The following is a 25,027-nucleotide window of genomic DNA, read 5'->3' as shown; positions in this document are numbered from 1 at the left end:
CCTGCAGAGTTGCAAATTTGTAAATATACAAAATTAGTGGCAATAGGCCATATGCTGGTGGAAAGTGGAACAGGTGTGTTGGAAAGGAGAAAAAAGTTTGTGTCCGTGGGTTTGGTGGTTAAGCAACAGTAACATCTGCTGAAGAAACACCATCTGTTACAGGGGGACTGGCAGATTAGGATAAGATGGTATATATCCCAATCACCAGTCGGGGTCCACCGTGCTCCCAGATGGAAAAGGAGATGCTAGCAACATGAAGGTTAGGCGGAGGATACAGAGCTGGGTGGCTCTGAAACAAATAGTAACCTGAACCGAGTTAGACGACACTCGGATGTTGAGACTGTGAACCCTGTTAGCGTCACAGGGTCCACACACTCAGCCCAGGAACTCCCTGTTAACAACACAGGGGCCATTGGGTACACTGTCCGTGTGCGTAGGGGGCACACCTGTGGACAGCAGGCGCAGCAGCAGCCCAGTTAATGCCACTGGGCTGCACTAGCACGACTGGTAGGACAGGAGCTGGTCTTAACCGTTCTGCGTTACCAAGTGTGGTGGCGGCCTGCAACACCCTATCCCTGCCTACCTCTGACCTAAATCCGCAATGTGTTCAACACATGGAGGTGTGCTCTTTCTGAGCATAATAGAAGACTGCGCACCTCCTTGTTGTCTCAAGCCCCTTTTATAAACTGGGTCTGCCCCAACCCAGGGTGGACCACAATGCACCTCCAGGAGCCAAAAGCAGAGTGCCACATCATCAATGGCATAACCAGCGGCTTATTCGGAACCGCCACTTCAATGATGACCTCATGGCAGCCACGACCCAAACACCTCACCAGTCATCGTCTGACCAACAATAATGAGGTGACAAGTCATAGGGGCGGGCCTCTGCAAGCCAGTCCGGAGTGGCATGGCCACATCATCAGGACACCTGATTCCCTGTGGCCTATCTGGGCCTGCCACGTCACGGACAGGGCCAAAGAGTTAATTACCGGACCTAGTCTCTGATGCAGTAAGTGCCTGAGCATGCTCAGTAGCTTGAACAACAGTCTCAGAAAAAAGACTATCAGCTTCAGCATGCTCTCTAGGCACAACACCAGACTTAAGCCTGCTTTACACGTTACGATTAAGCATACGATATCGTATGCGATCGTAAATGCCCCCATCGTTTTAACGTTCAATCGCAATCGCACGTAGCTGTCACACTCTACAATATAACTTACGATGCCGGATGTGCGTCACTTACGACGTGACCCCGCTGACACATCGTAAGATATATTGTAGCATGTAAAGCCCACTTTAGACACGGCACGGAGTGTGGGAGCATGCGTTGTAGCCCGAACCGAGGACAGCCTCAGGAATGGCACAGTCAGGCTGAGCATACTCACTAGGAGAAACACTGGACTTAGGCTATGGCTGGGGTAAATCGGCACACGCATGCGCACTAGCCGCCTCTCCACACTTAGACGTGGAGGAGAAAGCAGCCAGCTGGACGACCCGAGGCACCAATTCGTAACACCAACTACCAGCCAAAATAAAATGTGTACTTCTTCCCTTGGATAATCTGATATGGTCCCTTTTTTCACGGACACGACCATCGATACCAAATGTAGATGAGGCACCAAAACAGCAGATGCTTCAATGGATCTCAAGTGCTCCATAAAGTGGACTCTCCTCCACCTCAAGTTGAATATCCCAAATACTCCATTCCTCTGTGGTGTCAATCCAATCGCACTTGCTTCCTAACAGCTCTCAAGTTTCCACCAGCCCTGCTGAGTATGGGGTAACAGAGATGGTTGAATCTGCAGAGCTGTTCAGTCACACTATAGCCTGGGAATCAGAGGTCTGCTCCAAAGCTGCTGTGAGTCCAGACAAGGAAATGATCTTTACTGGTGCCCAGAAGCTTTGTGAGTCAGATCCAGGCCCCGATGAAGAAGGTGCTGAGCATAATGTACACCCTCATTCCCAAACTGTAAATGCTCCTGGTGGAGACAATGGGGAACATGCTGATGATACTCAGATACCTGATTGGAACGACAACTTTACTATTCGGTCAGGGCAGAAAGAGGTTGGCTCAGAGGACTCCGGACGAGGGGAGTGAAAACACACAGGGTGATGATGAGGTTGGAGACCCCACTTACTGTCAAACCAAAGTCACCCAGTCGATGAGGTCAGCAGAGGAGGTGGCGGAGGATGCTACTGACGACGAGGTTACGTTGCGTCTTCCTGGACAGAGACAAAGTACTGGAAGCATGTCAACAACTGAATCCTCAGCCACAACTCTGCCTCTAAGCAGAAGTCGTGGTGGCTCTGCAGGTCGCATGGACTGTAAGCCTTGTTTAGCCTGGGGCTTTTTTGACATCGCAAAGGATCACCCAAGTCACGTCATCTATAAGATTTGTCACCAATCTCTAAGTCGAGACCAAAAACTCACTTAGAGTACTTCGTCCATGAAGTGTCACATGTGTCACATGTGTCACAAGTGTGTGTCACAGCTTTATCCACTCTCAATGCAACATGCTTATTTGCCGTTCATTGCATGCATTGTTGCAGACTACACACAAGGGGCAGCTGTTTTTTTGCATCTGCCTTTGTCTGTTTGGTCACTATAGCAATAGCAAAACAGTCTTCGGCTGTGGACTTGGAGAGAGGAGGAGATGCTATCTATGAACAGAAGGAAAAGCTAAAGGTGTGTGTTACAGCAAGGAGGCACCGCGGAAACACTTTGGTCAATTGTGAGGGGCGTCGTGTTGGAGTTTGGTGAGGAGGAACGTAACTCCTGTGAGCAGCATCCTGTGCCACAGACCGACATTCTTCCGGTGCTGTCTATACTGTTTACCGAGAGAGGAGCGTAAAGTCTGTATTTATGGAAACTGGACACCACAGTACCCGGGTACGGTAGGCTGGGCCCAGACAGTAATGCGTGCACGCAACACTTTGTTTTCTTAGCAAAACACATATCTGTTCTGGTTAAGCCAACTATATAGACAATAAAGGCCCTGTCACACACAGAGATAAATCTGCGGCAGATCTGTGGTTGCAGTGACATTGTGGACAATCAGTGCCAGGTTTGTGGCTGTGTACAAATGAAACAATATGTCCATGATTTCACTGCAACCACAGATCTGCCAAAGATTTATCTCTGTGTGTGACAGGGCCTTAAGACTTGCTGCCTCTGCACTGTCAAATTGTCACTTACAGTTAAAATCATAGAGGGACAGCGACACATGTTTGCATTGACTGTTGCTTTACAAGATTTCCAGGACTGTGATGCTGAGCTGTGTGTGGTTTGCATTCACACTGTTATCATCTGCCTTATCTGTGATGCTTCAGCTAATAAAGGTATTCAGGGGTGTTAATGGGTTTTGTCTATGTTTGAGTAGATAAGTTGTAAGCTCTTGTGATGCAACACTGCAAAATCGTGTTCGCGCACACAGACACACACACATACACACACGCACACACACAATTACTCCTGCTATGCAGAGGGATTACCAGGTAGTAGGCAACTATTTAGACAGTCCCTTGGTTAGGCAAAAGTTGGTGAGCAGGAGGTATAATTTGCCATTACGAGTGTCGCAGCATAGGGGTGTAGGCTTTTGGAATTGTAAATAGATTGTTCTATTCTTTCAGTTTTATGCATGGTTCTTATTGTTTGTTTTGGGAAAGTTAAACAATCATTTATCAACCCAACTACATAGTCCTTTTCCTAGTGTGTGGTTTTGCTATATACTGGGGAGCCCACCCTGAACACTACTTTAAATGAAGCATAAGTTGCAGTGGAAAGGTCACTATGCTACAATGCGTCCTAGCGGGCCGGTGCAACCACCATCTGCCCCATCAATGGCATCTGCATGCTCTTCATCCTCTGTGACTGTGTGGACAGCAGTCACACATGCTTTTTCACGCTGAGTTTCCACCCCTTTACCCGCAACAGGGAGTGTGATTGTCATGCCGTCAGTTGTTTTGGAAGTGGAAACAGCTGGTGGTGTTGAGCTCTCTCAGACATCGAGAGAACCACCTTTAAATGAAGGCAAAATTATATCCACGCCTGCACCTTCGTCACAGATTGGCTGGACTACCTGCAGTTAATAATTGCGTAGCAGAAATGGAGAGGAGTGTAGAATGCACATGTGGTGTACCTTGCTTGACAGCAAAGAAACCCTAAGGTAGTATCCCAGACAATTTTAGTACGCCCCTGAAAGTGTCAGCACTTTGGGAAATTAAAATTGCATAGCACAAATGGAGAGGAGTGTAGAATGCACATGTGGTGTACCTTGCTTGAGAGCAAGGAAACCCTAAGGTAGTATTACAGACAATTTTAGTACGCCCCTGAAAGTGTCAGCATTTTGGGAAATTAAAATTGCGTAGCACAAATGGAGAGGAGTGTAGAATGCACATGTGGTGTACCTTGCTTTACAGCAAAGAAACCCTAAGGTAGTATTACAGACAATTTTAGTACGCCCCTGAAAGTGTCAGCACTTTGGGGTAATAACATAGCGTGGCAAAAAATGGCCAGGTGGGTAGAATGCAGGGGTGCTATGGGTCAGTGGACAGCAAAGGAAAACTAACTTAGTATTCCAGACACTTTTAGGATGGCACAGAAAGTGTCAGCTCTTTGGGGAAATAAAATAGCGTGGCAAAAAATGGCCAGGTGGGTAGAATGCACTGGTGCTGTGGGTCAGTGGACAGCAAAGGAACACTAACTTAGTATTCCAGACACTTTTAGGATGGCACAAAAAGTGTCAGCTCTTTGGGGTAATAAAATAGCGTGGCAAAAAATGGCCATGTGGGTAGAATGCAGGGGTGCTATGGGTCTGTGGACTGCAAAGGAACACTAACTTAGTACTCCAGACACTTTTAGAATAGCACAAAAAGTGTCAGCTCTTTGGGGTAATAAAATGGTGTGGCAAAAAATGGCCAGGTGGGTAGAATGCACGGGTGCTGTGGGTCAGTGGACAGCAAAGGAACACTAACTTAGTATTCCAGACACTTTTAGGATGGCACAAAAAGTGTCAGCTCTTTGGGGTAATAAAATAGCGTGGCAAAAAATGGCCAGGTGGGTAGAATGCATGGGTGCTGTGGGTCAGTGGACAGCAAAGGAACACTAACTTAGTATTCCAGACACTTTTAGGATGGCACAAAAAGTGTCAGCTCTTTGGGGTAATAAAATAGCGTGGCAAAAAATGGCCAGGTGGGTAGAGTGCACGGGTGCTGTAGGTAGCAGGACAGCAAAGCCCAGCACAGCGTTTGCACGGACCTGCCTAGCAGCTATGGCTATGAACGCCTGGAAATCAGCCCTGAAAAGGGCTGAAATAACCAGTAGTCCCTAATCCCTAAAGCGCTGTGTAGATTGCACTGTATCTCTATAGTGCACACAGCAGCAGTAGCAGCGGGATCGGGAGCAGTGACTGTCACCCACACGCAGCAGACAGATAATGGCAGCGACAGGGACAATGGCCAGATCTTATAGAGCAAAGACATGTGACATGCACAGCCTATGACACAAGCCCTGGCTTGCCTGGCAAAAATCCACTGTGCAGTGTGTGTCTCTGTGATTTGCTGACAGCCTGGCCCACCACACGATACGCGTGGTTAGGGAAAAAGAAAAAAAAAATGGCAATCTGCATTCTCTCAGCACTGATCTAAACCCCGTCCCCCCCGCACACTATACGCTGAATTTTGATAATAGCGTGATTCACACAGTGCCTCACACTATTACAGTGAAAAGTCAACTAGTAACTAGCTTGGCTTTTTGGTGCTCGAACCGTTCTCGAACGTAACTCGAACAGTCGATCTTTTAGCAAAAAAGCTCGAGTTCGTCGAGCCTCTCAAACACCCCCCAAAATCACTCGAACATGAAATTGACGAACCTCGAACATCGCTCAACTCTAGTCCAGAGCCATCTTTGATAAAGTGAGAGCACTCACCCTTTCAGTCCATCGCCTCCCCTTTAGCATGGTTGTGCCAAGGGGTTGATCTGGTAACTGAAAGCCTTAAGGCCCTGTCACACACAGAGATAAATCTCCGGCAGATCTGTGGTTGCAGTGAAATTGTGGACAATCAGTGCCAGGTTTGTGACTGTGTACAAATGGAACAATATGTCCATGATTTCACTGCAACCACAGATCTGCCAAAGATTTATCTCTGTGTGTGACGGGGCCTTTATAAGGGCCATTGGGTCTGTCATATATAGAAGCCCTGCCAAAGACAAAGTCTAGCAAACAACAGCAAGGGAGACGTAATTAGGAGTATAGAGGGTCACAAGATGAAAAAGCAAAATCAGAAAAAAAACTCCTCTAAATATTTAATTCTATATTTTTTATATAAAATTCCACACCTATAGTACAATGCAAATGGCTAAATGATGGTGATGGGTGGACTCGGACTGTAAAAGTCCGGATCTATCAATCGCACTCAAGTGCTGGGCCTGGGCCTGGAATTCTCTGGGAATTCCGGGTATTGATCCAGATCCAGTACTCGGGTAATGCAAAAATATAAAGGAAAAATAAAGAACAAAATAATAAGGCAAGCGGGCTGTACTTATCGAGGCTGCGGCACGGCTGTAACTGCTTCCTGACCGCTCATTCACTTCCAAGGCTGCTCATTTACCTTCATTGCATCTGCACTGCTTTCCCTGCCCACCAGTGTAGGTGATTGGTTGCAGTCAGATGCGCCCTCATGCTGAGAGACAGTGTTTCTGACACTTCCTATCACAGACAGTATCTGCTGGTTTATATCGTACAGTAAAAATAAATAAATAAATAAAAAATGTGGCATAGGGGCCCCCCATATTATGATACCTAGCACAGATAAAGCATACGGCTAAAGGCTGCAGCCCCCCTATCTTAGCTGTGTAACAAAGTAAGAGGGACTGCATGCGGCTTTTTTTTAATTATGTAAATATATAATATAAAAAATTGCGTGCAGGTACCCCAATTTTGATAACCAGCCATGATAAAGCCCAACAGCTTGGGAGTGGTATTCTCAGGCTGAGGAGACCCATGGTTATTGGGCCCTCTCCAGCCTAAAAATAGCAGCCTACAGCCACCCAGAATTGTCACATAGATTAGATGTGACAATCCCAGCACATCACCGAGGTGTTCCTGATTGCCCTGGTGCAGTGGCAGTTGGGGTGACAAGAGGTTAATCACAGCTCACAGCTGCCACTAAATCGTAGATTAGTGATGGGGAGAGTCTACGAGACCCCTCACTTATTAATCTGTAAGGGAAAGTAAATAAACACAAACACCGAAAAAATCCTTTATTTGGAATAAAATACAAAAAAAACAGCATGCTCTTTCACCACTTTATTAACCCCAAAAACACCCAAGCAGGTCCGACTTAAGATACACGAGGTCCCACAATGATTACAGCTCTGCTACATCTGAAGTCAGAGCGCGTGGTCATGGAACATGATTGCCCACTGTAGACTTCAGGCAGAGACTGAGCCTCAGTAATCAGCGGTGACATCACTTAGGTGATTTGCAGTCATAGCTGGAGGTTCTCATGGCCCTCCACCTGTGACTGCAGCTAACCTGACCTCAGGTAATCTCAGTAAAGTCAGTGACCTCACCTCAGGTGAGTCAAATGTTGGTCACACCAGAGACTGACCGGTTTTCTGACCCCACCGGAAGTCCCTAATACATTAAAACTGCATATTTTAGAGTGGCCTTTTAGGCTATGTGCGCACTTACCGGATTTTGCCGCGGATTTTTCGCGGATTTGCTGCATGTTTCGCTGCAGAAAATGTTCATAACATCTCTGCAGTGAATCACCAGCAAATCCTATGGAGAAAAAAAATCCTGTGCGCACTGGGCGGAATTTGACAGCTGCATGTTTTGCTGCGGGAATCCCGCAGCAAAAACAAGTGCATGTCACTTCTTTTCCGCACATCGCTGCGGGATTTCACTCCATTGACTCCAATGTTAATCATGAAATCCCGCAGGGAATAACGCAGGCAGCAAATTCTGTGCGTTTCACTGCATTTTCCTGCGTTATTCCCTGCGGTATTTCGCGGTTTACCTCCGGTAATGTACATCACTTGCTGCGGTTTTGCAGGGAAGTGATGTCATTACAGGAAGAGGAAGCCGTGCAGAGTAAACACACACACAGATCACACTCACACACAGACATCACAGACATAGAACACATAGACAGACACATAGAACACACATAGAAAGAAAACGGAAATATAGAAAACAAAGAACGTGGGCTCCGCTGCATATTTACCTTCCAGCCGAGGTAAGCACACAGCGGCGGCCCGGTATTCTCAGGTTGGGGAGGGAGAGGGGCAGGGGTAATGTCCCCCGCCTGCCTCCCACCTCCCGCAGCCGAGAATATCAGCCGCAGCTGCCCCGGGACTGTCGCATGCATTATGCGGCAGCACCGGGAGTGTCCTCGGCTCTTCCTGCCGCCGTGTAGCAGTGGCGGTCAGGGTAATAAGGGGTTAATGGTGGGGGATCACCGCCATTAACCCCAGGCTTGATCATGGCAGCGTCTATGTGACAGCTGACATGATCAACCCGTAAGTAAAGTGAAAAAAACACACACACACCGAAAAATCCTTTATTTTAAATAAAACCAACAAAGCCTCGTTAACCCTTTTATTAACCCCTCCCGCACCAAAGCTCCGGCGTAATCCACACAGCTCCGACGTAATCCACAGGTTCTGCGCTGCTTCCATCCAGCCGCGATGTGTCACAGACACAGCGCTGAATGAAAGCAGCAGACAGCAGAGGTAATTACCGGTCATTTCCCACGGCCGGTAATGTGAACTCACTGCCGACCGTGGGAAATGCAGCGATCTGTCCTCTATGTATCCCTCTGTCTGTCTATCTATCTATCTATCTATCTATTCTTCTGTCTATCTATCTACTATCTCAGAATTAAATGACTTTTTTTTTTTTTTTTTTTTTTCAATGTGCTTTATTGCATTGAATGCAATAAAGCACATCCCAACCCGCACGCGGCAAAACCGTGGCAATGCCGCGAATAATACCGCGGTAAAACCGCAGCAAACCGCATGCGGTTTTCGGGTGCGGTTTCCCGCGGTTTTTTACCGCGGGTGCGGTAATCTTTGAGAGCATGCGGAATTTTCTCAAGAAAATTCCATTTCCCAGTGCGCACATGGCCTTATTGTGGCCACCCTAAAGCACCCCTGTGCAATAATCATGCTAGTTAGGCGGAGGTGGATGGATTATCTCCACAAAGAAGAAGTGCTCACTAATATAGATTTAGAAAAATTTGTGAATCATATTTGAGAGAAAAAAGCCTTTTGTGTACATAGAATATATATTAGATCTTTGAGTTCAGCTCATGAAAAATGGGAGCAAAAACAAGTGTTGCATTTATATTTTTTTTGAGTGTATAATGGTTTGTGTTCTGAGCAAATTTTTCCATTTTACTATTTTTAATGAAATCTTGGAACCAATTAGTCATTGTATTGTACACATACCATAGGTGTGTTTTTTTTCAAAATTATAGAATAAAATTAACTTTTAGTGGGGTTTAGAGGGGTTTGCTTTTTCAAAGGAAAAGTCTAATAGGCAGTATGTTAGTATAAGGACACGTTCAGTATTTGGTCAATATTTTACATCAGTATTTGTAAGCCAGAATCAGGAGTGGAACAATCATTTGAAAAGTATAATAGAAACACGGTCGCCACTTTTGCATTTTTTAACCACTACTGGTTTTGGCTTACAAATATTGATATAAAATTCTGACCAAATACTGAATGTGTGAATATGTAAGCAACTGTGACTCAGTTCTCTTTATCAGGCATGCTATACCATACCTGATGAAGAGAACTGAGTAGTCTTGAAAGCTTGCTATTTTTTTTTAACATATTTTCAGTTAGCCATTGAGTACTCAGGTCATTTAAACTATTTTTTTTTTGGTGGAATATAATTTGTAAAAAATATGTATTTAAAGTTCATCGTACAGTAAGAGCAAGCCTCCCAAGCCATCTATATTGGAATATAGGTCATTGAAGGTTGAATCAAATGATACTTTGATATCTGTCATCTGATGAATGGTTCCTGAGAAATCCACATTTTATTTACATGTAAAGAAGTGGAAAAGATTTCAGTTTAAGAATAGGATCTTCCTAGTCTGCTTCCAGTGAATTGCACGTTTAGAGTTCTGGCGTAAAAGCTTTGAGTCTGGCACTGGACAGTCATAGTGTAGCCAAGCCTTTTAGAGTCTGGGCATATGGCAGACCTTTTTTAGACCCCTAGCTGCCCTGGCACCCCACAAACTAAGGTTAAGTTTACTTATCCTCTAGGAATCCGTTAGCTCGGATCCATCAGAGATACATTGGCAAAAAAGTTGGGGAAACACAACTTTTTATCCGTTGTTAAAAAATGGATATCTGCCAGATCAGTTATTAAACATAAGAGTCTGTGGATCTGTTATCGGATTGCTATTTAGCCATCCTATTTTATTGAATTTATAACAGACCTGTTATTTTCTTACCGGATCCATTACAAAGATAAATAGTAATCGGTTAACAGATACATTCTCCATAAACCCCCATGTTAAAAAAACGGATGCGGCGGAAATCTGTTTCCCAACGGATTTCTGCAGGATCCATTCTAACGGATGATGACAGGGCATGTGAACTTAGCCTAACTTGTAAGGGCACCAATAGGTTTCCAAGGTTACCAAGGGTCAGAAAATACTATGGTATCTGATGAGTTAAATGTCCAATGTTATCCCACTTGCCGTAGTTTGTCAGTTGTACATTTAAGCGGATACAGACTGTAGATGGCATGGCCATAGCTCCAAAACCCACAACGTTTGTGAATCATAATTTTGTTTCTCTTACAGGTTAACTGCATATGTAGTAAAAATATTTTCAATGGCTTCAAAAGCAAATGTACTGGATGTTAATAAAGATATGCTATGTCAATGTGCCATGTGGCTGGTCAGCAATCAAAAACAGAATGGTGAATTTATGGAGTACGGAATGGTGTATGCAAAGTCAATACAGGTAACACAATCCGTTGATCAGGGTGCTAAAAAAAAAATCCTCAGGAAAACATTGAGATATTTTAACTTTTAGTGCAAGGGTAGAGTGGAGAGTTGCTCATAGCAAAAAATTAAGACTGCTTCAACCCCTTCTCAGCAACCCCTTTTCTTTTCTGCTCCTTTGGTTTTTCTTCCCCTTTTTCCAAGAGTCATACTAACTTTTTAATTTTACCATTGGTATATCTGTATGAGCGTTTGTCTTTTGCTCCATTGCTAGGTAGGAATATACACAAGGCTCATTAGGGTGAATGTATTCCCTGCCTATGTTTCTAGTACTACTATTGTGGGTACAATCCCTCCCTCATTACCTTATTTTCACTATAAAAGGATATTATTGGTCTTCTGACCTTTTTATATATTAATAAAGGTTATATTTTATACTGGGTTTTCTCTCTTTGGTTTCCACATTACTACAGGGGACCAGGATGGGCAATTTATTACTAGGGACTAGTGATGAGCGAGTACTAAAAAGCTCGGGTGCTCGAAGCTCGGGCCGAGCCTCCCAAGATACTCGTGTACTCGGCCCGAGCAACGAGCCCAATGTTATCCTATGGGAGACCCGAGTATTTTTGTGAAATGACCTCCCGGCAGCATGGAGAAACCCTAAAAATGTCACAAAAGTCTCAGAAGAGTGCTCAAATGACATGGCAACAGCATGGGGAAGACCCCTTGAAGCATTTATCACTCAAAAGTCACAGCTGTGAACAATTTTGTCCGCGTTTTACGCCATTTTTACGGACTCACCAGAAAACCTTCCAAAATGACCCCAAAATGATTTTTCATGGCGGAAATGTTAAGGGCACATACCCAATAGTGAGATAGAGCTGGTGTATGTTACTTTTTGAGATCAATACATGAAAGATTTTACGTGAAAACATTGTGTGGCACTCCGATGTCCCTGAGAAGAGACGTACATGAAGGCCTCTTGAGTCTAATGTGCCCATTTTGAGGAAGTGAGTCTTTGTAGTATTTTCCTTTGCCAGGGCAGTCCTAAATTGTGAGGTTCACCAATGCCCCTGCATACAGACGTGCATGAGGGCCTGTAAACCTGAAGTGCCCATTGGAAGGAAGTGGGTGTATTATAGTATAGCCCTTAGGCAGGGAAGCCAAACATTGGGAGGCTCCACGTTGTCCCTGGATAGAGACGTGCATGAAGGCCTGTAAACCTGAAGTGCCCATTGGAAGGAAGTGGGTGTATTATAGTATAGCCCTTAGGCAGGGAAGCCAAACATTGGGAGGCTCCACGTTGTCCCTGGATAGAGACGTGCATGAAGGCCTGTAAACCTGAAGTGCCCATTGGAAGGAAGTGGGTGTATTATAGTATAGCCCTTAGGCAGGGAAGCCAAACATTGGGAGGCTCCACGTTGTCCCTGGATAGAGACGTGCATGAAGGCCTGTAAACCTGAAGTGCCCATTGGAAGGAAGTGGGTGTATTATAGTATAGCCCTTAGGCAGGGAAGCCAAACATTGGGAGGCTCCACGTTGTCCCTGGATAGAGACGTGCATGAAGGCCTGTAAACCTGAAGTGCCCATTGGAAGGAAGTGGGTGTATTATAGTATAGCCCTTAGGCAGGGAAGCCAAACATTGGGAGGCTCTACGTTGTCCCTGGATAGAGACCTGTTAGGTTCTTAGTGCCTCCGTGCTTGCATTTAAAAACCGCACGTGTGTGCCTGTTGGTGGCAGCTTTCCGCTGCATTTGTGTGAGTTTTGCACAAACTTGGATATAACACACAAGTCTAGTGAATACACATCAGCACAGCATTGCAAAATGCGCAAGGGCGTTGTCAACGAACAAGGAAGTGGACGTGATGGTGGTGCAGGCAGACACCGAGGTTGTGTGCAAGCTCTAATTTCGCCACAACAAAGGGCCACATCTAGTCGCTCGCACGTCCTGTCCCAAATTCTTGGGGACCGCAGCAGTACACCCCTCTTGAACCAAGACCAGTGTCAACAGGTTGTTAGTTGGATAGCGGATAATGCTTCCAGTCAGATTGGCACCACCACAAACACTCTGTCTTCCACACGGTCAAGTGTCAGTAGCCGTGATACTGCACCGCACATTTCAGAACCTGATCCTCCTTCCTACCACCAGGCCGAGTACACGTCCACGGACATTACTGATCCCACACTTGGACACTCGGAATAGCTGTTCGTTCACGTTTCCATTCACAAATTCTGGCCTCTCGCCAGCTCCTGTTGAAGTGGGCCATGACGAGATTGTATGTACAGATGCACAAATATTTGAGCAGCCACGTTCTCACGAAGTTGGCAACGTGTCTCAACAAGGGGTGGCCGATGATGAGACACAATTGTCAGGAAGTCAGGAGGAGGAGCAGGGTGCGGAAGAGGAAGACGACGTGGTGGATGATCCAGTAACTGACCCAACCTGGCAGGAGGATATGCAGAGCGAGGACAGCAGTGCACAGGGGGAGGGAGGCGTAGCATCACAACAGGCAGTAAGAAGCAGAGTGGTGGCCCCAGGCAGACGTCAGTCAACTGTTCCCCGGAACAACACGACACAAGGTGCCTGTACAAATGTTAGGTCTTCCCGAGTCTGGCTGTAATACTATTGTATGTATTGAGGATTTCGATTGCGTTAGGGCAATGACAACCAGAGACGAGTTCTTGGTGCAAGACATTTATAATATGCAACCAGCAAATATGTACATAAACGGAACAAAAACACAGTAGAACATAAATACAGGAAATACCTTCCAGGGACTGAGCGAAAGGGAATTCCCGGTACCGCGCACCGGACTCCCCCAGGGAGACCACCAACAGCAAACCCCTATACAGGGACTGTCTGGCAATCACCCCAGAAGCCCTAAATGCGCAGCAGCCGGGACACAAAAGGGCAATAGGTAAGTCGAAAAATGTCTGTACGTGATGTGAGTCCAGAGTGGTATTAAACGGAAGGAACCGGGCAGAAGTTCCGACCAAAGACGGCAAACGGAGTCCAGGTACAGCTAGATGATACCAGATGAAGTCCAGAGTCGGTGTCGGTTGTTTTCCAAGAGGATCCGAATAACAATCAGGAACCAAAAGCAGCAGGGCAGGAGCACACAGGAAGCAGTATACTCAGGCACTGGACTAAGCTTTAGGGGCGGCTTTTAAACAGATGGACAGGAAGTAGGGCAACATAACAGAAAACTCCATGTTAACAAAGGGCAAGCTCTTTCAAAAGAAAACTGGAAAACCAGGAACTCTGACACTGGCAGTTTTTTAAGTTGGCTCCAGATGATTCTAAAAAGGCCATTTGCAACACCTGCCATGCCAGCATCAGCAGGGGTACCAAAACTAGCAGCCTGACCACCACCAGCATGATCAGGCACATGTCAGCCAAGCACCCGACTTTGTGGGAAGTACAACAGAGTCGAGGAGCAGTGCTTGCTGATGTCACTGCTACGTCTTCGCTGGTTGTGCATGCGAGCCAATCCCCTGTCCATGCTGCCTGCGAACAAGCCTCCTCCACTCCTGCACCTGCAGTTGCCTACGCAGAAAGAACACCATCATCAAGCACGTCCTTGTCCCAGCGCAACGTTCAGTTATCCATTCAGCAAACCTTTGAGCGCAGGCGCAAATACACTGCCAACACCCCACATGCCACAGTTCTAAATGCTAACATTTCGCGACTGCTTGCGCTGGAAATGTTGCCTTTTAGGCTGGTTGAGACAGAAGCATTCCGCGAACTGATGGTGGCAGCTGTCCCACGTTACTCGGTCCACAGCCGCCACTATTTCTCCCTGTGTGCCGTCCCCGCATTGCATAACTAACCACGTGTCACAAAACATCACACGTGCCCGGAACAACGCTGTTTCAGCCAAAGTCCACCTAACCACAGACACGTGGACAAGTGCATGTGGGCAAGGCCGCTACATCTCGTTGACGTCACACTGGGTTAATATTGTGCAAGCTGGGACCCAGTCTGAGCGAGGGACGGAATACGTCCTTCACACACCAAGTTTTGCAGGCCCTACCTCAGTCAGGGTTTCACACACACTCTACAGCTCCGGAATGTCATGCTCCTCAGCCTCCTCCTCCTCCTGCGCATCCTGATCCACTTTACCCTCCACACCAGTCCCAAGCTGTAAGTGTCGCTGGCGGAGGAGGGGACGGTGCGCTCTCCCACTGCTCGGGTCCGGCTGACGCAGCTCTACGGCTGCTGCTGCTCGTTGGCTCGAGCGATGGCCGGATCCCGGGGACTCGAGCGGCGCTACTCGCCCGTGAGTGAAAAGGGGTGGTTTGGGTTTTGGGGATATTGTCCGTGACGCCACCCACGGTTGTGGTGATTGTGTGGACACCACCGCTGCTCTGGACGGGGATCCCGGGAGCCTGTGACAGGGAGCAGCTTTGTTGTTATTTCTCCCCTACGTGGGTAGGGGGGTTGGTTGTCCCGGGGCCTGGTGATGGGGTAGAGATGGATGACAGGCGGGTTGCGGGGCCTGATGAAGTGCATGGTCGCAGGGGCAGCGCTGTGCCGCACGGCACGGAGGTACTCACTCAGCCCAATGATGATGACACAGTTCAGGGTAAAACAAGTGGCTGGATGGACAGGTCACTCGGACGGCTGCGGTTGTTCCTCCCTGCAGGTTAGTGATGACTGTCTCTCCCTGCACCGAAGTTAAGTGTTGGTAGTGATGGTTTCCCAACGGTAACCCGCTCCCTGACCTGGATATGGGCCGGAGGAGCCCCTTTTGCCCACAGGCGCTGGCCCTGGGAGACGGTTGCCCTTGCCGGTGGCTGTGTCTCCCCTTCACGGTTGTACGGTTGCCTTCTATCTGGACTTGGCTGTTTGGAAACCCTGAGGTCCCCTTCAATAACGGATTTGGCAAATTCACGGCGACACCAAGCCTTGCCGGGATCCGAAAGTCCTCTGCCAATGGTGCTGGCTTCGCTTTGTATACCGGTCCGGTACGGCCGGGTCACCACCCGTCCACGGTCCTTACGGCAGACTCCAATCGGCCTCCACTGCAGACGGTCACCACATCCTGCCAACCTTGCTGTCCTGTCCAGGCCACACACCCGGACCAACTTCAGGCTCTTTGCTGTCACTTTTCTCCTCTCTACTACTTTCCTCCTTCCACTTCCTTAGCTTAACTCTCACTGCCTGTGTTTTCCCTCCTCCTCGGTGGGTGGAGACCAACCGCCTGGCTCCACACCCTGGTGTGGACAACAGCCCCTGGGGAAGGCAACAAGGATTTTGTGTTTTGACTATGATATGCCTGCAGGGAGTGTGGGGTGTTTAAGTGTTGTGCTCTGTGGCCCCTGGCTTGTCCAGGGCGACACAGAAGCACTGCAGCACTGCCTCGGCGAAGCGGCAACAGGCAGTGCTGAAGCTAATCTGCATAGGTGACAAACCCCACAATGCAGAAGAGGTGTGGACAGCTCTGAAACAGCAGGCAGATCACTGGCTCACAACTCTGAACCTAAAGCCAGGAAAGGTGGTGTGTGACAATGGCCGGAACCTGGTGGCGGCTTTGAGGCGAGGCCAGCTGACACATGTTCCATGCTTGGCCCATGTGCTCAACCTCGAGGTTCAGCGGTTTCTAAAGTCATAGTCAGAGCTGTCTGATCTGCTGGTAAAAGTTCGCCGCCTGTCTGCACATTTTCGAAAGTCACCTACTGCTTCAGCCGGCCTTGCCGCCTTAAGACGCCGTTTGCATCTTCCGGCACACAGACTGGTGTGTGATGTCCCCACGCGTTGGAATTCAACTCTGCACATGTTGGTCAGGATATGTGAGCAGAAGAGGGCAGTTGTTGAGTACCTGCATCACCTAAGCCGTCGGGAAATGGGTCAAACTCCACACATAACACCTGAGGAGTGGAGATGGATGTCCGACCTATGCACCATCCGCCAAAACTTTGAGGACTACAACAAGATGGTGAGCGGCGATGACGACATTATTAGCGTCACCATACCGCTTCTCTGCCTTCTAAAATGGTCTCTGCTCAGAAAACAAACATGATGCATTGCAGGCGGAGCGCGATGAGTTTCAGCAAGAAACAGTAGTGGGTGTGGGTGATGATAACACACAGCCCAGCCTCGTCTCATCACAACGTGCAGTGGAGGACTATGACGAGGAGGAGGATGAAGACATGGAGCAACTCTCTGGCCAAATTGAGGATATGACATGCAGTCATATCCTCGGTTCAGCGTGGCTGGCCAGAGGACAGGGTAGATGATGAGGAGGAGGAGGACAGCATGTTCAGTCATCGTGTCGGTCAGGATACTGAAGTGATGGCTGTTAAGAGTCTGGCACACATGGCTGACTTTATGGTAAGCTGCCTGTCTCGTGACCCTCGCGTTAAGAACATCTTGGCCGACAATCATTACTGGTTGGTAACACTGTTAGACCCACGCTAAAAGGAGAACTTTATGTCTCTTATTCCCGAGGCGGAGAGGTCAGGCAAAATGCAGCAGTTCCAGAAGGCCATAGTCACGGAAGTAGGCAAAGCATTCCCCTCACAAAACGCTAGCGGCATAGGTCATGAATCAGTGGACAACCGAGGCGTACAGCCGAGAGAGGCACAAGTCCAATCCGCCAGAGGTAGGGGAACAGTCTTTAAGATGTGTGACAGTTTTCTCAGCCCCTCACGTACCACAGCCCCTGAGGTGCGGGGTAGTGCCACAAGAAATCCTAAGTTTGCCCAGATGCTGAAGGAGTACCTTGCAGATCGAACAACTGTACTCCGACATTCCTCTGTGCCTTACAATTATTGGGTATCCAAGCTGGACACGTGGCATGAATTGGCTCTCTACGCCTTGGAAGGCCTGGCCTGCCCTGCTGCTAGCGTTTTGTCAGAGCGTGTTTTTAGTGCCGCAGGTGGAATCATTACAGATAAACGCACCCGCCTGTCAACTGAAAATGCTGACAAGCTGACTCTGATCAAGATGAACAAGGGTTGGATTGGGCCAGACTTCACCACACCACCAGCAAATGAGAGCGGAATTTAAAGTTTGCCATGTACCTCCACTCACCCATGGGTACACACTTCTGGAGTTTGGCTAATCGCTGGACTGCTCCTCCTTCTCCTCATGCGCCACCATGATGATGACCGTTACAAATTGCAATACTTAGGCCTTTGTTTCAGGTATACCCCCAGTGGTAAATTTTTTCGCCCATTCTTTGCAGAATGGACATTACAACGACAGGAGACCCACTCCTTTGCAATGGGAACAATGTTTTGAGGCCCTCATGCACGTCTCTATCCAGGGACAACGTGGAGCCTGACGCTGCCACCGACTGCCACACACGTGCTGTTTTTAAATGCAAGCACGGACGCAATAAGAACCTAACTGGTTTTTAGGAGCGACAATTACTGAGAAGTCTGACACTATCAGACACTGCTGACTGACGTGTATTATACACTAGACTTGTGCGTTATATAATAGTTTGTGCAAAACGCGCACCTGTACCCTGCCACCGACTGCCACACACGTGCTGTTTTTAAATGCAAGCACGGACGCAATAAGAACCTAACTGGTTTTTAGGAGCGACAATTACTGAGAAGTCTGACACTATCAGACACTGCTGACTGACGTGTATTATACACTAGACTTGTGCGTTATATAATAGTTTGTGCAAAACGCGCACCTGTACCCTGCCACCGACTGCCACACACGTGCTGTTTTTAAATGCAAGCACGGACGCAATAAGAACCTAACTGGTTTTTAGGAGCGACAATTACTGAGAAGTCTGACACTATCAGACACTGCTGACTGACGTGTATTATACACTAGACTTGTGCGTTATATAATAGTTTGTGCAAAACGCGCACCTGTACCCTGCCACCGACTGCCACACACGTGCTGTTTTTAAATGCAAGCACGGACGCAATAAGAACCTAACTGGTTTTTAGGAGCGACAATTACTGAGAAGTCTGACACTATCAGACACTGCTGACTGACGTGTATTATACACTAGACTTGTGCGTTATATAATAGTTTGTGCAAAACGCGCACCTGTACCCTGCCACCGACTGCCACACACGTGCTGTTTTTAAATGCAAGCACGGACGCAATAAGAACATAACTGGTTTTTAGGAGCGACAATTACTGAGAAGTCTGACACTATCAGACACTGCTGACTGACGTGTATTATACACTAGACTTGTGCGTTATATAATAGTTTGTGCAAAACGCGCACCTGTACCCTGCCACCGACTGCCACACACGTGCTGTTTTTAAATGCAAGCACGGACGCAATAAGAACCTAACTGGTTTTTAGGAGCGACAATTACTGAGAAGTCTGACACTATCAGACACTGCTGACTGACGTGTATTATACACTAGACTTGTGCGTTATATAATAGTTTGTGCAAAACGCGCACCTGTACCCTGCCACCGACTGCCACACACGTGCTGTTTTTAAATGCAAGCACGGACGCAATAAGAACCTAACTGGTTTTTAGGAGCGACAATTACTGAGAAGTCTGACACTATCAGACACTGCTGACTGACGTGTATTATACACTAGACTTGTGCGTTATATAATAGTTTGTGCAAAACGCGCACCTGTACCCTGCCACCGACTGCCACACACGTGCTGTTTTTAAATGCAAGCACGGACGCAATAAGAACATAACTGGTTTTTAGGAGCGACAATTACTGAGAAGTCTGACACTATCAGACACTGCTGACTGACGTGTATTATACACTAGACTTGTGCGTTATATAATAGTTTGTGCAAAACGCGCACCTGTACCCTGCCACCGACTGCCACACACGTGCTGTTTTTAAATGCAAGCACGGACGCAATAAGAACATAACTGGTTTTTAGGAGCGACAATTACTGAGAAGTCTGACACTATCAGACACTGCTGACTGACGTGTATTATACACTAGACTTGTGCGTTATATAATAGTTTGTGCAAAACGCGCACCTGTACCCTGCCACCGACTGCCACACACGTGCTGTTTTTAAATGCAAGCACGGACGCAATAAGAACATAACTGGTTTTTAGGAGCGACAATTACTGAGAAGTCTGACACTATCAGACACTGCTGACTGACGTGTATTATACACTAGACTTGTGCGTTATATAATAGTTTGTGCAAAACGCGCACCTGTACCCTGCCACCGACTGCCACACACGTGCTGTTTTTAAATGCAAGCACGGACGCAATAAGAACCTAACTGGTTTTTAGGAGCGACAATTACTGAGAAGTCTGACACTATCAGACACTGCTGACTGACGTGTATTATACACTAGACTTGTGCGTTATATAATAGTTTGTGCAAAACGCGCACCTGTACCCTGCCACCGACTGCCACACACGTGCTGTTTTTAAATGCAAGCACGGACGCAATAAGAACCTAACTGGTTTTTAGGAGCGACAATTACTGAGAAGTCTGACACTATCAGACACTGCTGACTGACGTGTATTATACACTAGACTTGTGCGTTATATAATAGTTTGTGCAAAACGCGCACCTGTACCCTGCCACCGACTGCCACACACGTGCTGTTTTTAAATGCAAGCACGGACGCAATAAGAACATAACTGGTTTTTAGGAGCGACAATTACTGAGAAGTCTGACACTATCAGACACTGCTGACTGACGTGTATTATACACTAGACTTGTGCGTTATATAATAGTTTGTGCAAAACGCGCACCTGTACCCTGCCACCGACTGCCACACACGTGCTGTTTTTAAATGCAAGCACGGACGCAATAAGAACCTAACTGGTTTTTAGGAGCGACAATTACTGAGAAGTCTGACACTATCAGACACTGCTGACTGACGTGTATTATACACTAGACTTGTGCGTTATATAATAGTTTGTGCAAAACGCGCACCTGTACCCTGCCACCGACTGCCACACACGTGCTGTTTTTAAATGCAAGCACGGACGCAATAAGAACATAACTGGTTTTTAGGAGCGACAATTACTGAGAAGTCTGACACTATCAGACACTGCTGACTGACGTGTATTATACACTAGACTTGTGCGTTATATAATAGTTTGTGCAAAACGCGCACCTGTACCCTGCCACCGACTGCCACACACGTGCTGTTTTTAAATGCAAGCACGGACGCAATAAGAACATAACTGGTTTTTAGGAGCGACAATTACTGAGAAGTCTGACACTATCAGACACTGCTGACTGACGTGTATTATACACTAGACTTGTGCGTTATATAATAGTTTGTGCAAAACGCGCACCTGTACCCTGCCACCGACTGCCACACACGTGCTGTTTTTAAATGCAAGCACGGACGCAATAAGAACCTAACTGGTTTTTAGGAGCGACAATTACTGAGAAGTCTGACACTATCAGACACTGCTGACTGACGTGTATTATACACTAGACTTGTGCGTTATATAATAGTTTGTGCAAAACGCGCACCTGTACCCTGCCACCGACTGCCACACACGTGCTGTTTTTAAATGCAAGCACGGACGCAATAAGAACATAACTGGTTTTTAGGAGCGACAATTACTGAGAAGTCTGACACTATCAGACACTGCTGACTGACGTGTATTATACACTAGACTTGTGCGTTATATAATAGTTTGTGCAAAACGCGCACCTGTACCCTGCCACCGACTGCCACACACGTGCTGTTTTTAAATGCAAGCACGGACGCAATAAGAACCTAACTGGTTTTTAGGAGCGACAATTACTGAGAAGTCTGACACTATCAGACACTGCTGACTGACGTGTATTATACACTAGACTTGTGCGTTATATAATAGTTTGTGCAAAACGCGCACCTGTACCCTGCCACCGACTGCCACACACGTGCTGTTTTTAAATGCAAGCACGGACGCAATAAGAACCTAACTGGTTTTTAGGAGCGACAATTACTGAGAAGTCTGACACTATCTGGACTGTTTTACACTGTGTACACCAGCCCCAGATATGATGAAGGCTGGTATACGGTCACCACTAGGAATGGCTATATATACCCTGCCTGCCTGCCTGTATACTGCTACAATAGTCCTGACAAGGACTCTTCTGGTCACTAGCCTGTATTCCGACCTGGCTATACCTTGCCTGTATATAGCAACAATAGTCCTGAGAAGGACTCTGCTACTGTACTCCGACCTGGCTATACCCTGCCTGCCTGTATACAACTAGAATAGTCCTGAGAAGGACTTCTGGTCACACTGTTTGCAGCCCTGCTCCGGAACTAACTATAAAGGGCCGCAAAGCTTTCCCTGAATCAGCGACACTCTCCCTACACTCACTGTCAGAATAGCTGTGAGCAGAGCACAGCGCGCCGGCCTATATAAAGGCTCGGTGACGCTGTGCAGGCCGGCCAATCACTGCAATTCCACAACTAACAGGGCTGTGGCATTGCAGTGGTCTGCCAGCCAATCCCTGCATGAGGGCTGGCTCTCAAAAGAGCGCCAACATGCAGAAATGAAGACCACGAGTAAAGCACGAGTATCGCGAGATTACTCGGTCCCCGCCGAGCAGCCCGAGTACAGTGATACTCGTGCGAGTACCGAGTAGTGACAAGCATGCTCGCTCATCACTACTAGGGACCAGGTTGGTGCACATTACTAAACAAAAGGGGGAACAGGATAGGGACAAGGATGGGGGACATTACTAAAAGATGAGGACCAGGATGGGAACATTACTACAAGATGTTGGCCAAAATTACTATATGGTGCTAATTGTAAAACTATATTACTTACAAAAAGGGGATAAAATGTAAAAACACAAAATCAAAATAAAGCATTTTTTTACCACCAAAAATGTTTTTTTTTTTTATATACAGTACAGATCAAAAGTTTGGGCACATCTCCTCATTCAAAGAGTTTTCTTTATTTTCATGACTCTAAAAATTGTTATATTAATAATAGTAATATATTTATTTAAACAAAAAAAGTGCACGTTTGTTATAATAAACAGAGAGCAAAATTTTCAAAAACAGTGATCCAAAGGTGTATGGAAAAAATATGGTACCAACAAAAATGTAATTTTGTCCTGAAAAGAATGTGGCTTCCCAAATTATTTTTTTTCTATGTGCATCCCATATACCCAGCCGAGTTTGAGACCCCTGCTGTAAATCATAAAAAACACCTTTTCAATACTTACCTAGGGAGCAGTCCGGTCCGATTGGTGTCGCTGGTCACGGTCCGGTGCCTCCTCCATCTTGTGCGATCTTGTCCTCTTTCCCAACCCCATGTGCATGATGCATCCTGCGTCATCCACACAGAGGCCTCTATTGCGCTCCAGCGCATGCGCACTTTGATCTGCCAGGCTGAGAGCAGATCAAAGTACTGTAGTGCGCGTGCATGGACGGTCGTTGACCTTTCCTCGCTTCTGCATATTACAGTACTTTCCCTCATCAGGGCAGATGAAAGTGCGCATGTGCAGGAGCGCAATGGCGGGCTCCAGGGTCGGACTGGGGTGTGAGGGGCCTACTAGGGAAATTGCCTCTAGGGGCCCACACTATGGCTACCATAAACGTTTTTATTACTTGTACATTTTTGGCTTCTCTCAGTATAACGTGCGCCTTTTAGCAAACTCCACAGTGCGCATAGAGACCTGTCCTGTGCCTGTAGATAGCACAGGATTTCTTGTAGCATCTTATGTGGTTACATGTTGGATAAACCCTTCTCTAGTCCTGTGTATTCTGATAATACTGCTCTATAGACAGATCAGGCTTTTTTTTTTTACATATACAGTATTTATACTGAAGCTCCTCCTGTACTATCATCACATATAGAGGCCCCCTGAAGAGTAATTACATATAGCCTAAGATAATGACACTGACACTGGGGGTACAGGATAATGGCACTGACACTGGGGGTACAGGATAATGACACTGACACTGGAGGTACAGGATAATGACACTGACACACACTGACACTGGGGGTACAGGATAATGACACTGACACTGGGGGTACAGGATCATGACACTGACACTGGAGGTACAGGATAATGACACTGACACTGGGGGTACAGGATAATGACACTGACACTGGGGGTACAGGATCATGACACTGACACTGGGGGTACAGGATAATGACACTGACACTGGGGGTACAGGATAATGACACTGACACACACTGACACTGGAGGTACAGGATAATGACACTGACACTGGGGTACAGGATAATGAAACTGACACTGGGGGTACAGGATAATGAAACTGACACTGGGGGTACAGGATAATGACACTGACACTGGGGGTACAGGATAATGACACTGACACTGGAGGTACAGGATAATGACACTGACACTGGGGGTACAGGATAATGACACTGACACTGGAGGTACAGGATAATGACACTGACACTGGGGTAAAGAATAATGACACTGGGGGTACAGGATAATGACACTGACACTGGGGGTACAGGATAATGACACTGACACTGGGGGTACAGGATAATGACACTGACACTGGAGGTACAGGATAATGACACTGACACTGGAGGTACAGGATAATGACACTGACACTGGGGGTACAGGATAATGACACTGACACTGGAGGTACAGGATAGTGACACTGACACTGGGGGTACAGGATAAAGACACTGACACTGGGGGTACAGGATAATGACACTGACACTGGGGGTACAGGATAATGACACTGACACTGGAGGTACAGGATAATGACACTGACACTGGAGGTACAGGATAATGACACTGACACTGGAGGTACAGGATAATGACACTGACACTGGAGGTACAGGATAATGACACTGACACTGGAGGTACAGGATAATGACACTGACACTGGGGGTACAGGATAATGACACTGACACTGGGGGTACAGGATAATGACACTGACACTGGGGGTACAGGATAATGACACTGACACTAGGGGTACAGGATAATGATACTGACACTGGGGTTGAAGGATAATGACAACGGGGTATGGTACAGGATAATGACACTGACACTGGAGGTACAGGATAATGACACTGACACTGGAGGTACAGGATACTGAAACTGACACTGGAGGTACAGGATAATGACACTGGGGGTACAGGATAATGACACTGACACTGGAGGTACAGGATAATGACAC

The 25,027-nt window shown here is 47.0% G+C and overlaps 1 protein-coding gene across 1 annotated transcript in view; it reads left to right on the top strand.

Annotated features, from left to right (window-relative positions):
* The window catches only part of LOC142291993 (venom factor-like), a 353,454-nt gene that overhangs the window by 231,036 nt on the left and 97,391 nt on the right, over nt 1-25,027 (top strand). The window contains exon 26 of the mRNA XM_075337006.1: nt 10,828-10,990. Coding sequence (XP_075193121.1) covers nt 10,828-10,990 — 163 coding nt within the window. The remainder of the gene's footprint in view (nt 1-10,827; nt 10,991-25,027) is intronic.

The sequence above is a fragment of the Anomaloglossus baeobatrachus genome, chromosome 1 (assembly GCF_048569485.1).
Source record: "Anomaloglossus baeobatrachus isolate aAnoBae1 chromosome 1, aAnoBae1.hap1, whole genome shotgun sequence".
NCBI lineage: Eukaryota > Metazoa > Chordata > Amphibia > Anura > Aromobatidae > Anomaloglossus > Anomaloglossus baeobatrachus.
This window is presented reverse-complemented; position numbering and strand designations above follow the sequence as displayed.